The sequence below is a fragment of the Colletotrichum tamarilloi genome (genome assembly GCF_030869305.1).
Source record: "Colletotrichum tamarilloi strain Tom-12 chromosome Unknown Scaffold_22.1, whole genome shotgun sequence".
NCBI lineage: Eukaryota > Fungi > Ascomycota > Sordariomycetes > Glomerellales > Glomerellaceae > Colletotrichum > Colletotrichum tamarilloi.
The window spans coordinates 171,938-186,774 of NW_026849405.1; the positions used below are offsets into that span (position 1 = coordinate 171,938).

Here is a 14,837-nt window from a genome sequence, read left to right on the forward strand (position 1 = left end):
GCCCGATTGACAATGCTAACCAAGATATGCTGTCAGTCAAGCCGATGCTCCACCATTCAGACCTTGAACACAGCAGTACCGGGCGACGGCTATGCAGGTTTCAGGACAGTTGCTTAATGCTGGTGCCTGCTCGGAAGCATCCGAGGCTCTCGAAGCCGGGCCCAGACTTTCCAAGTTGACGCAAGCAAGCGCCATTCCTTCCAACAACCACCACCTCGTCTGTCAGTCTAGCTGAATCAACGACGACCCGTCACACGATAGCTCCCAGTTTCGATCGATACTTTCCATCCGTCGTTGACGAGGGCGGCAATAACGCCCTGTCTTAGTCGCGACACACCTCCGGCACTATGGAGGCCACGGCCTGTAACGATTGTGAAGCCTTCGGCCGCCTTCCTTGCTCGGTACTCGCCGAGGCCATTCCACCAGTCCCAAACGCGCTCACGAGCGATTCGGACGCCGTCCGCAACTTCAACGCCGTGGAGATCGATCGACTTTCCTGAACTAGTGCTGGAAACGTGTATATCGGCCGCGACGCTCTTTGCCTTGGCGAAACTGCGCGCCTCCTCGCGTCCACGATCTGCATAGTATCCTGCTGCCTGCCTGTACAAATGTCCCTTTTTGTACACTTGGCCGGCAGTCGTATAAGAGTGACTGCTGGCCTCGCGGTACATGCCAGCTGTGTCCATGGCCTGCTGATAAGTGCGGGGTCCCGACGAGGGGCTGTTCAGGAGAACCGGGCTGTTAAGGGGCCGCCCAATGGGCAACATGAGTGACGTTTTTGGCGAGGCAACCTTTTGCCAGCCATCGGATGAGCCCTCCAGCTCTTCCGTCGTCAAAGGCGCTAGCTTGTAGTTGATGTCCAGGCGTTTGGCGGGCAACTTGCCATAGTAACGATTCAGCAACGTAGCAACCTCCTCTGTCCACTGATGGTCGCTACGTGTGACCTCGTTGAGGGGAGACAAGTACTGTTCGGGAATGTGTCGGAATTGCTTCTTGAGTTCCTGAATGTACTGCTTCCGGTGCTCGTCTTCGCCAGTCCAGGCACCGACACCTTGCTTGACAAAACGATCGAGGAACTCTATGATGGTGAGTTCTGTTGAGCCTTTCCGCGCATCAAAGACGTCCGAGACTTCATCGAACGGCAGATCGAGCTTCTCCACGATGAACAGGATCTTCTCAACCCCTGAGCAATGTCAGTCGATGCTTTCTGTAGCCATTCCGCTTTACTCACGTTCATTTTCATCAATGACAGGCGAAGTTTCATTGATGCTACTTGAGCTGGACGACAGGTCCGTACGAAGATCTTTTCGTTTCTTCCCCTTGGCTTTCTTTTTCCCGGACGACTTTTGGGACAGCCCCGAATCCGCGAAGCCATCGATGCCCTTTGGCCTCTCGCCGATGGACTCAAGATACTGAATGTTCAACAAGGTCTCCAGGGCGGCTTGAAAGTCGCCCTTGGCTTTCTTGAGCGCGAAGCTCACATCATGCGGCTTCAGGTCTGAGAACATATCCTGCAGCTGCAAGAGTTTCTCTTGATCCGAGTCGCCGTCAAAGGTTGCTATACGGGGGACGTCATAATCCGGTTCAGATGGAGGCGGGCTCGTCAGCCTGGTTCCAGAGGAATCCGAGTCCCTCGGCTGAAGCCCCTCCGAAACCGTGGAGCTGTCTCGCGCATCGACTCCCCCATCAACGGAGCTAATGGTGTCCGGGACACCGCTGGCATTGAACCCGCTCGCCTCTTCGACAAGCACATTCTGGGCTATGCTCTGCAACATCCCGCGAACGTCGGTGAGCTGGCTTGCATCTTCAAGATCTATTTCGCTCGCGATTGCGATGACGACAGTAGGATCTAGTAGGGGAAACTCCGCCTACACGAACGTCATCAGTATGTACCTTGGCTTCAAACCCCCAAATGGCTTCCGCTCGTGACGCGTTCCCATGCCGCCTCTCCCCTCAAGAATGATAACATTCTCTTGGGAAATCAAGGGAAAATGCAGAAGTGCCATCGAGCACAGAGTCACTCACCACTAAGTCATCTAGTGTTGGTGTAGCCATTGGTCAAGTTGAAACCTTCAGGGTTCGAGATATCGTTGTGAAATAGTCCAAAGCTCACTAGTCATGCTGGAAGGAAAAGCTGCAAAAAGGTATTTTGCTACCGAGTCTCTGGTCGCAAGAACAACCAGAAAGCCGAGTCAGTCAAGTGAATCAGACAAGCAACAGCAATTGCAAGCAAGGACCGAAATTAGTTGTGTAGCGACAATTGAATGCGTGGGTAGCCGCGTAGTAAACAAACGAGCAGACGACACAATGGTAGTAATGACGCAGGCGGGGCTGGTTTTGGTGGTGGATGTTGGTTTCTGTAAAAGGAGAATCTTTGGCGCTAGGGTGCTCAAATGCTAACGAGTGCTCGATGAATCATGTGGCCGCCAGTCTAAAGCTCGCATGTCCTAGTCCAAGTCTTGTCAAAAAGCAAATCAATGACTCTGATCATGTCTGTCATCCGGGCTAGGATCGACCGCGCCTCACGTTGAAAAGACGTTGCTTGTCTACTCCGATCGGGATGTGGCTTTGCGGCTGAGGTCATCAGAGACACGTGCACAGCGGAAGAAGATGTGGCTGATTCGTGGCTGAGGAAAGCGGAAGCGAAGCATAGGGTCATGTGGCTGGTGCAGAAACACTCCACCATCTGGGTACCCCACCATCTTCGGACATTCGGTGCAGCGAACATCCTCGATACGTACCTCCACAGATGACTTCATCCCCTTCAAACCGTGGCACGACATCAGTGGCCCGTCTTTGGGATAAGCACGAGCTAGCGGTTCCCTTCCCGAAGCCGGATCGCTGTAACTCTCATCAACTAAAAGGCGTCAACGGGGTCCGGTTGGCTCCGGCTTGATCAGCTACCAGGAACGGCACTCCGCGGAACAGCAGGATGCTCCATATGTGCGTCAATCAAGCTAGCGGCTAATGTATTACTCGGCGACTCTGGCACTTGGAGGTGGGAAGCGGGATGCGATGCTCCATTCTTGTTTCACGGCTTGCGTTGTTGACTGAGGCGCCTCTCACGTTACCGCATGAGAACCTGCCGATATGCAATCAGCTGTGTACCTCCGTATAGACGGCATGGCAGGATGATGGTACCGCCGTGTGTTGTCAGTCAAATACCGAAATAAGAAAAAGCTCAGTCATGTCGCTGCTCCATCTCGACACTTCAGTCAACTTTGCCCAAGGTAGCTCACCTGCATTAGCACCGCATGTATCAGCACTCACCTCACCTTGTCCGCATTCGTCCAAGGCAAGGCAAGGCAGGGTTGCATGGTCAAAGACAGGGATGAACTACATCGGTCAACCGAGCATCCCGATAGCTAGGATTGAAGAGAAAAGGCGTCCCAGCCTCGCGTCGAAGGAAACCGTGACAGCGCGAGCTTCAGAGACCCAAGAAGAATACGGTCTGCCCATCATTGCTGACAATCAAGAGCGGGAGGGGCTTGCTGCCATTTTGCTGTGGCAAGAGAAACCTCGAGATCCATACACCAACGACGCCTCCTGTTTGATAGACTTCCTTGCCTTTCCGGCTGCTGCGGCGTGGTTCGTGGGCTCGAAAGGCCTAGGCGCAAATCTGTTGCATGGTCGTGCCCGGTGTTCCCATACGAGGGAGGTCCCGGCGCCTCTGCACCCCAGCGCATCAACCTTACTTTTTGTTTCCGACACAAACTCGACACAAATCTATATAAGCTTGTTCCCGGACTACTCATCCGCCTGCGCTGCCAAATGATGGCACCCTCAACGGCTTCTACCCATCGTGACATTGGGCCTGAAGTCGACTTGATACCGAGATCTGAACCCGAAAACGGACCTGATTCCGAAGCAACAGCTTACACCGTCCACAGCCGGCCCATTATGAGTTCCGAAACACGCAAGAAGTTTATCAACTATCCTCTCCCGATCCCGGGGTAAGTTGTTCTGTACTTTGTAAAGCTGAGTGGTGGAAGTTTGCTGTCTCATTCATGATGCGCATATCGCCTCCAATAAGCATACTTGGGGTCTTGGAACTTGTCACAACAGATCGGTAACTGACGCAATTAGACCGCCCATTCCATACAAGAATGTCAGGAAGAGCAATCCGCCTCTCAGAGGTTGGCTCTTGGTCATAGCGGCTTGGGCGTAAGTTCTTCGACGCAGCAACTCTTGCTCTTATTCTCCCTCGCAATCACTCACGCACATCAGGATGGAATGTCTATGGTTTATCAGATCGTTCATCTGGAGCAATGCGGGCTTTGGAAGTCTGAGAAAGATACGCAAGCATATTGAAGATGCTGAACCTCGATACGACCCAACCGTCCTGCCACTACCAACGGACGAAGCCAAAGACCCGGCGGTTCTCCACCGTGAAAGCGCAGTCAAGGCGAAACCACACCCCTTGAAATACTACTCCGTAAACGACTATCATGAGATGTACCTTTCAGGTGTAGTCACGCCACTTGCTGTGGCCCGCGCTATTCTCCCCTTGATTCGGCGCGATACGAACCCACCCGGCGAGCACTCCATCGCGTGGTTTGATACCAAAGTCTCACAGGTGTTGGCCGCTGCCGAGGCATCTACTAAGCGATATAAGGAGGGGCGGTCTCTGGGTCCTTTAGACGGTGTGCCGACGGCAGTCAAAGACGAATATGAAATCGACGGATACCGAACTTGCCTTGGGTCTAGAAACGATTATACGACCCCAGCGGCGCCGGGCCAGTCAATTACCAGCTGGTGTGTTAAGAAGCTGGAAGATGCTGGCGCTGTCGTGCTCGGAAAGCTGTCAATGCACGAATTTGGACTTGGTGAGCCTCTAGTTTCCAAACGCCTGGGGCCTCTCAAGCTAACCTGGTGTAGATACGACTGGAAACAATCCCATCTACGGAACACCGCGAAACCCCTACAACCGTGGCTATTACACCGGTGGGAGCTCATCGGGAGCTGGTTATGCAGTTGCGACTGGTCTAGTGCCTGTGGCCCTCGGTAGCGACGGCGGCGGCAGCATTCGCATTCCCTCTTCCATGTGCGGCGTCTACGGTCTGAAGCCAACCCACGGCCGCATCTCTTTTCACCCATGCCCAAATCACAGCAACAGCTGCGCTGTCAATGGCCCCATAGCCGCTGATATCGAGTCTCTGGCGACCTACTTTGAGACCATCGGCGCGCCGCACCCCGACTCTCAGTTCATCCAGGCATCTCCCTTTATCCTGTCACCCAGCGAGAAGCGCGGAAAGGTTCTTGGTATTCCCGAGGCGTGGTTTGCACAGGCAGACCCGGCTATCCAGCGCATGTGCCGTACCATGATCGCGAAGCTCGTCACTCACCACGGCTACGTCACCGTCCCCATCGACATTCCCTTCCTAGTCGAGGGCCAATTCGCCCACGCCATGACAGTCCTCACCGACGGCGCGACACTCCTGCCGGAAACCAAGAACCTGACGCCCGCGAACCGCATCCTCCTCGCCATCGGGCGCGTCACCTCCGCCATGGACTACCTCCTCGCACAGAAACTCCGCGGCCTCCTCATGCAGCACCTGGCCCACCTCTGGCGCATGTACCCGGGCATGATCATCGTCACGCCCACGACCTCGTGCGCGGGATGGCCCATCATGCACGAGGGCGAGCTCACCCACGGCGTGAGCGACGGCGATCGCACCATCAGGTCGATGGAGTACGTCTGGATGGGTAACTTTTGCGGGCTCCCCGGCGTCACGGTGCCAGCGGGCTACGTGGTGCCGCACGACCAGCTCGGCGCCGGTGGCGAGGCCGGGCCCGACACCGTCGGCAAGGTGCCCATTGGGCTCATGGGCATGGGCGAGTGGACGGACGAGCATAGCCTGCTGGAGTTCGGGCTCGACGCCGAGGAGCTGTTTGCGAAGGAGAGGTGCAGGCCGCCCAACTGGATCGACGTCATTCAGCGGGCCAAGGACGACATGGCTAAGAATGGGGAGGACAGCTTGATAGACCTTTAGAGTATGATATCCCCACAGACAACGCGCGAGAGCAATGCAGATCGATCAAGACTACCCTACCAATTCAAAGTCAAGGACGTGGCTTTGCGCATGACGAATTAGCTTACTGAAAGCACCACAGGTTCGCATCTACACTTGGAGAAGGAGGCTGAGCTGAGCTGAGCTGAGCTCAAGAAATCCGGGTCCTGCTTCGTTGTCAAGCGACGTTCAAGCATTTGAAGCAGGGGTACCCCGTCCCCCATACCCGGCATTTACAAAGGCATTTTGGTGATCCCTTTCCGTTGGCAGCACCCACTTCCTTGCGTAGATCAATGCGTTAATCGTCATATCACGAAGCTCGGTGGAGAGAAGAGAGGGGAAAGGACCCGAGCTAGCGGGACGACAGCAGGTGACTGCCAACGTTGACGAAATCCAAGACAGACCGAGGCAGGTCTATTGTAAATGGACGAGAAGTGACGACTTTTTTTTTCTTTTTTTTTTTTTTTTTTTTGCATATTCGCAGGGAAACCCCGAGCGCAGTACCAAAAAAAAGGGAATAAGCATTTTCGAACCTGATGAAGGCGCGGACCGCATGACAATCCCAACCTAAGCTTTTTTGTTCCTCTCGGAAGGGGAAGCTGTTGCTTACACCGCCCCTTATGCCAAGATGATCGAACGCCGTTCTAGACCGCTCCAACTGTAGTTGCAGGTTAGATTGTTCGCATCTTTGGTGTTGTTTGTATTGAACTTTCGAGACGGAAGTTCATGCTCGACAGGGCACGGGCAGTGGGAGATATGAGAGTGGTATGCGAGAAGAACAGATGCATATGCGGCCGGCTTTTGGGTGGTGTCAGTGCGATGACACGAGAGCTTGATATGCAAAGGTTGCGGGCGGTGTGTATGGGGCTTTCACATCTATGGTCTTGGCTCTTGATTATCTCACTTGGCTCGTTATGTTTGAAAGTGTGTTTATGATGGTGTATTCCGTAGAGAAGAAGGAGCATGTCCTCATGTAGTCGCTATCTAGCTAACCTGTGTATTATTCGGTGATCTCCACAGCCAGGTTCCTCGAAGCTCCGAGGATTCGTCAAGTTTCAATCAATAATTGTTGGCACGTGATCCATATATTCTATCTTTAAGGAACTACTGTGAGATACGATAGTTCCTTTGGATGAAGAAGTGTGTTGGTGAGTTCGTCTAAGTGATGGCAGCTCTCAGCCCCTTCAAGCGGTAGGTATTTGAGATATAGCTGACCGTGGTAAAAAGATGTCGATCAGTTTTATCTACCTCGGGCTTGGTGCGCTTGATTTTTTACCCAGTCACTCCGGTTCCAATCTCCTCTTTGACATCGAAAGTGACAGAACGGAAACCAATCTATAAAGAGCTGATGAGCCTTGTCCTCGTGTCACTTGTGAGACTACATTCATTCTCTTTGGCCCCTACCTCAGGCAGAAGATCTTGACCGTCCGTTGGGCGTCAAACTCGCACGTCACCAAGGTGCTTGGTATATACAGACTCAAATACTCCCACGGCATACATAGGCCGTATACAAAAGCCACGATGTCGCCCATCCCACCCCTTCAGCATCTCAACTCCTCACTCCACGTGACCAAGCAAAACTTACTACACCACCACAGCATCCTGCCCGGTTCCTGCCTTGACTTCTTCTATCCAGTCCATTGAGAATCTCTCATCCGCCACCAGACACATATTTGGTCTGGTGGTTTGGAGAAATCCTAAGAAATACCTCGATGGTGGGGGGCGCAGGTTCAAAGCGGGCCTCTCAACTACATTACCATTTTTTCGCCCTTTCTCTTAGTGCTTGATTGCGATTAAAATCGATCCATCTTACTTAGAAGTAGATTCAGGCTCTTGGTCATTTAACCGCTGCCATCTCTACTAAGCTTTAAAGTAGCAAGAGGCTTTGAGAGTAGTCTTTCTCCCATTCGAAGTACCTCCCTTTCCATATAGACTTCCATCATGTTAGAGGAGCTCTTCTACTACAGTCTGAAACTGTTCTAGATTGTCCTGATGAGCTTGTCTGCTTAACGTATGTAGCCTTCATGTCAATTGGAATATAACGGATTCCCTTTAACACATATATCTACTAACGCAGAGAAGGCAGGATGAGATGCTCATTGACGTATTGTAGTAACCTACGCTCAAGTATGACACACTCAATAACAAATCTTTTGCCGCTCTATTTCGACATTATCTTCACAAATAGTCTCATGGTCCTCATCCTCTATCTGAGGTGAGAGCTCCCAAAGAGGCTTTGAACCACACGCAATTGAGAATCACGACCTCAAAAGTGAGTGATTGACGACTAAGAAGGGGAACGTCTACTAGGACCGTCTCAGCCTTAAACTCCAAGGGACCCCACCCTGGTCTAAATGCAACGCCAGTTGGCTATTAGCCGCACGCGATCTGCTCTAGACCTCAGACCATGTAAGCACAGCTCTGACATAGGCACCCGGGAGTGCTAGGTAAGGTACTAAGGTAATCATGATCTCACGGCATTTTCAGCACTGATGCAGGTTCTAGCGCCGAACGAGCTGCAAAGTGAACATCGCAGCGCGTCAGAAAACGAAGCAGCCCAGACAAAGTGTCACAAGCACGACAACGTAGGTACGGACAGACTTGACAGACATCAGCTGCAGGGCCGTTGAAATTTCATTCCCGGGCCACGGCGGGGGTGCTACGGCATACGACGATGTTAAGCCGGAATCGCATTGCTCGCCCCCGAGGTTGACCGCAGCCGAAGCCGGGCTTCTCGGACGGACATACGGAAGCCTTTCCCCAGGAAACCATTACCGATAGGTTGCGATGGGAAAAGGTGCCTTTTTGCGGGAACTGAGAGCACGAGTTGTTGAATATCCCCCCCCCCCCCCCCTTCCCCTCCTCCATCACGAGGTCTGCGACGTTTCCCAACAAAATGCAGGAGAGCCAACCGGTTGAGGTGAGGGGTCAGGTCGCCTTGGAGGTACGGCAGAGAGATAATTAGCTGCCCTGGCCTGTTTACTCCAAATTCGCCTCTCTTGACGTAAGATAGCGTCCCAGCTTCTGGTTTTCTTCATCCTGCCAGGTCTTGTGCCACTGTACGCCCTGAGCTTTCTTTATTAGTCGGTTATCTGCAGCTCAGCTACCCCCCGCATTCTGGCGCCGAATAGGTTAAACAACCTAACGATCTAATCTTTGCAGGATACCAGAGATCCCCCATCGCACCACGGCTAGGGAATCGTACGTTGATACAAGTGGGTAGACGCTTCCTATTCCCTTGACCGGTTGCAGAGCAGCAGAGCGTATAGCAAAGAACCAAGAAGAAAGAAAGGAGAAGTCGAAAGTGGAATATCGCACCGGAAGGGAAAAAAGAAGAGGGGCGTCTGGGGACAACCTAAGACTGGATGATATCGCGGGCTTGGCCGACGTAGTGGGGAACCACCCCCGGCCTCCACAGGCGCATACCACTCTCATTCCCCTGCTGCCCTGCTCTCTCTCTTTCGCCCGGGCTCTCCAGAAATACATCCCTCCCAATTTTTGGTCACCTCACATCTCGCAGTCATTGTCAGCGGCTTTCTTCTCTCACACTGCTGTCGCCAGTCGCACCACCACCACCAGAGCAGGCGCGCCTTACCAATTGCCTCTAAGCACAATTCTACTCTGTCGTTCGCTTCCTCCCATCACCAAACCCATCTGGCAGCTCGTGAATGCCAGCGCACGAAACCGAAGCTCGCTCCGCCCAAGGTAGCCCTCTTATCGCTACTGCCGCCCTGCTGCACCCGAAGGTTCCACACCACACACCACCACCGAGGATGAAAGTCTAAGGGAGTGGCGCAATAGTTGGCGAGATTTTCACCAAGAGACGTTTCTCACCTCACTCCATTCCGAAAACACTTCTTCCTACTCTGATATCGCATATCGAGTTCTCGCCGCCATGCCAGACCACGCTGGAACGGCGGTCGCCGCGCCGCCCCAGAGCGGCTCCAACCCGACCCCTCCCAAGGAGCTATACCCCATGGTCAACTGGAAGTATGACCTCTTCCTCTGGGTCTTGGGCGTGCTGGTCGACCTCTTCTTCCGCGAGGTTCACCCTCGTGGCTCCTGGAAAGTCCCCAAGTCAGGTCCTGTTCTCTTCGTCGCCGCTCCGCACGCCAACCAGGTCAGTTTTCTGTCTTTTTTTTCCTTCTTCACCCCCCTTGTCGAAGCAAAGCCCCCCTGTCATTGTCACATGCTAACGCCTGCAATCTCTGCACACAGTTCGTCGATGCTCTCATCCTCCAGCGCACCCTCCGACACGAGGCCGGTCGTCGAGTCTCCCTCCTCATTGCGCAAAAGTCTGTCCATGGCTTCATCGGCTGGGGTTCGCGTCAGGTCGGCTCCGTCCCCGTCGGACGCGCCCAAGACGCTGCCAAGCCCGGCGCCGGCGTCATCTATCTGCCCGACCCCATCAACGACCCTACACTTATCCGCGGCGTTGGCACCAAGTTTGGCCAAGGAGAGGGCGAGGTACACGGTATGCTGTTCTTGCCCTCTGCCAAAAAGCAGACTGGCGCCAGCATCGACATTGCACAGATTATCGGACCCGAGGAAATTCGCATAAAGCGCCCGTTCAAGGGCAAGCTGTCGCTTGAGCAGCTTACCGGACGCGATGATATTGACGAGAATGGCAACTTCATCAACAAGGACCTCAAGGGATGCAGCCCCGGCTTCAAGGGAACCAAGTACAAGCTCGCCCCGCACATCGATCAGACCAAGGTGTACGAGGCCGTCTTTGACCGTCTGAGGTCGGGTGGCTGCGTAGGCATCTTCCCCGAGGGAGGTAGCCATGACCGCACTGAGCTGCTTCCCCTGAAGGCTGGTGTTGCCATCATGGCACTTGGCGCCCTCGCCGAATCCCCCGACTGTGGTCTGACGATTGTGCCCGTTGGTATGAACTATTTCCACGCCCACAAGTTCCGCAGTCGCGCCGTCGTCGAGTTCGGTCCTCCTTTCGAAGTTCCCCGGCACTTGGTCGAGATGTACAAGAACAACCAGAGACGCGAGGCCATCGGCCAGCTCCTCGACAGCGTATACCAGGCTTTGAGCGCCGTCACCGTCTCTACCCCCGACTACGATACCCTGATGATGCTTCAAGCTGCTCGACGTCTGTATAACCCCACCGGAAAGAAGCTGCCTCTGCCTGTCGTCATTGAGCTGAACCGCAGACTTGCCATGGGCTACGAAAAGTACAAGGATGACGCCCGGGTCGTCCATGTGATTAAGTCTGTCAAGCAATACAACAAGGAGCTACGCTACGTCAACCTGCGCGACCACCAGGTCCAGTACGGCAAGATGTCCATCCCCAAGGTCATCTTCCTGTTGTTCTACCGCGTTGCCAAGCTCCTTGTTCTGCTTATCGGCGTACTGCCCGGTCTTATTCTCTTCGCCCCTGTTTTCGCCGCATCCAAGGCCATTAGCGTTCGTAAGGCGAAGCAAGCTTTGGCTGGCTCGACGGTAAAGGTTCAGGGACGCGACGTTATGGCTACATGGAAACTTTTGGTCGCCATCTTCCTCGCCCCGACTCTATACCACTTTTACTCGGCCATTGTCACCTACAAGGTCTGGCAGGATCATCTCTGGGGTCGCGTTCCTGAATGGGTACCCTGGTGGACGACATACTTGGTCATGTGGCCCCTCATGGTGGGTATTACATTTGCTGCGCTGCGGTTTGGCGAGGTTGGCATGGACATCTTCAAGTCTCTGAGGCCTTTGGTCCTCTGTCTGAACCCCGCCTCAAGCTACAACATCCAGCAGCTGCGTGCGAAGCGCGTTGACCTTAGCTCCCAAGTGACGGATCTCATCAACACGCTTGGACCCGAGATGTTCCCCGACTTCGAGAAGACCCGTCTAGTGGCAGACCCGTACAAGGCCGACGGATACTCCCGACCGCGCACACCGCCGGCGCGCCGCGATAGTGACGCATCCAGCGCCTACGATGCCGCGACGCCGCCGTCCATCTCTAGAAGACAAACCCAGCAGTCGAGCCGCGCGATGCCCCGCAACGAATCGTACAGCAACATTGGCGGCGTCGGCATCTTCTCCACGCGACCACCTTCCCGGTCTCGGAGTCGGAGCAGCAGCAGCGGAGGCGGACTCGGGTCGGGCGGGTTCCACATCAGCGGGTTCACGACTCTGGACTCTGCGGGTGGGTTTGACGAGGCTAGCAAAAAGATTCGCGAGGCGATGAAGCTTCGTCGGAGAAAGAGCGGGGATCACAAGATGGAGCTGGGCGCGGACGAGAGCGAGGATGAGGAGTACAACGAGGCGCGCAAGAAGAACACATGATATTACAAGAACAGAGACGCAAAGCAACAGACGCAATAAGCTCTGAAAGAGAAAGAGAAAGCGAGATGTTGAAGTTGTGGAGACGGGGGTTGGGCGCAAGGTGATTCCAATCAAAGGGTACCGTACGGTACGTATAGACAGCGTTTTAATAGTTTCAACATGGATTCCCATTTTTTGTGTCTTTGCGAATCAGCGCCGGCCCAATTTCTGCGTCTTACCTCACAGAGTGCTCTGTACGGAGAACCTAAGAGTGTACGGATACAGATGCTTCGTCTGAACGTTGGAGTGGATTCGCGGGACTGGGGCAAATGCGCAGCCAATTACGGCGATTACAATGTTGACCGCCGCATCTCTTATCTCCGTCCGGCCGGTACGGATCAAGGTACCTTGGTGGGAGGTGTGGGAGGCCGCAGGATCTGATAACTCAAAAGGTCCCCCTCCCCTCCCTTTCCCCCCTCCGGGGTGACGCTAGGTAAGATATTCGAGACAAAAATTCGCAAGCGTGGCTTTTTGTCGAACCGGCTATTCCGTGCCGCTGCCGGCCGGAGTTTTCAGGACGTACTGCGTATTGTCCGCGGACCTGTGCCTTTGGCGAGGCCGAGCGAGGGGGAATCTCGGTGATACGAGCACTCGTTGGGGAAGGCAAGCAAATCACTGCGTCCCTTTTGTAGGGTTACAATTTTGTACATTAATAAGGACGCGCGCGGGACCACGGCGGAGACTGGGGATATAACTCCAGCAAAGGGCGGGTGCCTTGTTGGTCAGCTTTGACATTTTAGTCTTTAACAAGAGACTGTATTGGTTCAGTTCTCGGCCCACGGAGCTTGCGGCGCGCCGGTTGAGTGTTGCCGTCCTGAATCCCACCTTTTCTCCCCTCAAACATTCCATTCCCGATTCCTGACCACCTCGTCATTGTTTCCCACACCTTTGTTAGGTCCGAGGGAAAAAAAAAAGGAGCCAAACCCCAAATACCCCACATCCCGCCACCTTTCCGACGGGTGGGCCGAACGACTCTGCTCCGTATGTTGCTTTCCTTTCCGAACCGGTCTTCAGCCCTTTAGTTGTAGACCTTGCCCCTCTACTCCATACAACTTCCACCCCTCCAAAGCTACAATCCTCCTCGTTTCCTTTCTTTCTACTACGGTGTAGGGGAGTCGCATTCCTATTTCCATTCCTTTTCCACAATCGCTTCTCAATTTGTTTTTAGAGGAGCACCGAACAAGAAGGCAACCATGACGTCCGCATTCAAATCCTTCGTCACGGGCGCCAAAAAGTTCGCCCTGGGCACCGCCCACGGCGTATCGGCCCTCGACCTCTTCCCCAAGACGGACCCGGCCGTCGACGGCGAGGACTGCGAGCACGACTGCGAGAGCTGCCACGTCAAGTACCCCAAGGGCTTCAAGATTGATGAGGGCGACGAGCTATATGGCATGGTCAAGGGGTGGAGCACGCACGCGCTCGTGGCGACGGGGAAGAGCGATTGGGTGAGGGACGTTGCGGACGAGAAGGGGAGCGTGATGGAGGCTATCGGGAGGGCTGCGGCGCCGAGTAATGGGGTAAGTAGCTCTGAGCTCTGAGAAGAAGACGACGACGAAGGAAGGGAATAGGTTTTGCTAACCAAGGTGCGACAAAACAGAAACTCATGCTCTCGGCCTCCAACATCCCGACACCGAACCACTCGAGCGATTACACCGAACCCACGACCGTCCTCCTCCTCCCGGCTTTTGTCATCATCGACCACGTCACCCCGAAAAGCGTGCCGGAGCTCATTACCGAGTTCGTAGACAAGGCGCCGACGAATACCTCCCCGCTCGCGCCGCTCGCCCTTCCGACCTCCGTCCCCGTAGCATCGACAAACGGCAACGGCACCGACACGAGCGCGGCCGCACCGAGCATACCCCCCGAAATCTCCCGCCGCCCGTGCCCGCACAGCGCGCTGATCCTCCTCTGTTCGCAAAAGACGCGCGACGCCCGCTGCGGACAATCCGCGCCGCTGCTGCGCAAGGAGCTGGAGCGCCACCTCCGGCCCTTGGGGCTCTTCCGCGACATGGACGACGAGAGGCCCGGCGGGGTGGGGATTTACTTTATTTCGCACGTCGGCGGGCACAAGTACAGCGCCAACGTGATGGTGTACCGCCGGCCCGACGCCTTTGGGCTGGACGAGGCGGAGCGCGTCAAGGAGGGAGGGGAGTTGGTGCCCAAGGCGAGGACGGCGGCCGCGCTGCCGGAGACGGAGGATGTGGGTGCTGCGCAGTGTATCTGGCTTGCGCGGATCAAGCCTGAGGATTGTGAGAATTTGGTCAAGTATACGATTTTGCAGGGCAAGGTTGTGAAGCCTGAGACGCAGTTGAGGGGTGGATTTGATAGGGCCAAGGGGATACTGAGTTGGTGAGAGCCGTTTTTTCTGGTCTCTTTCTTTCCTGTTTTGTTGATTCTTAAAAGCGACTTTGGGCGCATCCGTGGGGGATTCATGATCAGGGCCATTGGGATACAGGTCTGGGGGGCGTTGGAGGGTACGGCACATAGAGGAAGACCGGACGG

The 14,837-nt window shown here is 54.7% G+C and overlaps 4 protein-coding genes across 4 annotated transcripts; 3 read left to right on the forward strand and 1 right to left on the reverse strand.

The window, feature by feature from the left end:
- Positions 1-236: 236 nt before the first annotated feature.
- CTAM01_07247 (smr domain-containing protein) lies at positions 237-2,055 on the reverse strand (the record flags this gene model as incomplete). The annotated part of the gene is made up of 3 exons (XM_060523270.1): positions 237-1,183; positions 1,232-1,868; positions 2,026-2,055. 3 exons carry the CDS (start codon positions 2,053-2,055, stop codon positions 237-239), a joined length of 1,614 nt encoding a protein of 537 aa, XP_060382008.1.
- A 1,719-nt stretch (positions 2,056-3,774) lies between these two features.
- On the forward strand, positions 3,775-5,993 carry CTAM01_07248 (amidase; the record flags this gene model as incomplete). The annotated part of the gene is made up of 4 exons (XM_060523271.1): positions 3,775-3,953; positions 4,087-4,164; positions 4,228-4,826; positions 4,879-5,993. 4 exons carry the CDS (start codon positions 3,775-3,777, stop codon positions 5,991-5,993), a joined length of 1,971 nt encoding a protein of 656 aa, XP_060382009.1.
- A 3,913-nt stretch (positions 5,994-9,906) lies between these two features.
- CTAM01_07249 (acyltransferase) lies at positions 9,907-12,296 on the forward strand (the record flags this gene model as incomplete). The annotated part of the gene is made up of 2 exons (XM_060523272.1): positions 9,907-10,131; positions 10,230-12,296. 2 exons carry the CDS (start codon positions 9,907-9,909, stop codon positions 12,294-12,296), a joined length of 2,292 nt encoding a protein of 763 aa, XP_060382010.1.
- Positions 12,297-13,528: 1,232 nt separating this feature from the next.
- CTAM01_07250 (uncharacterized protein) lies at positions 13,529-14,688 on the forward strand (the record flags this gene model as incomplete). Its single annotated transcript, XM_060523273.1, has 2 exons — positions 13,529-13,852; positions 13,933-14,688. 2 exons carry the CDS (start codon positions 13,529-13,531, stop codon positions 14,686-14,688), a joined length of 1,080 nt encoding a protein of 359 aa, XP_060382011.1.
- Between the last annotated feature and the right edge of the window lie 149 nt (positions 14,689-14,837).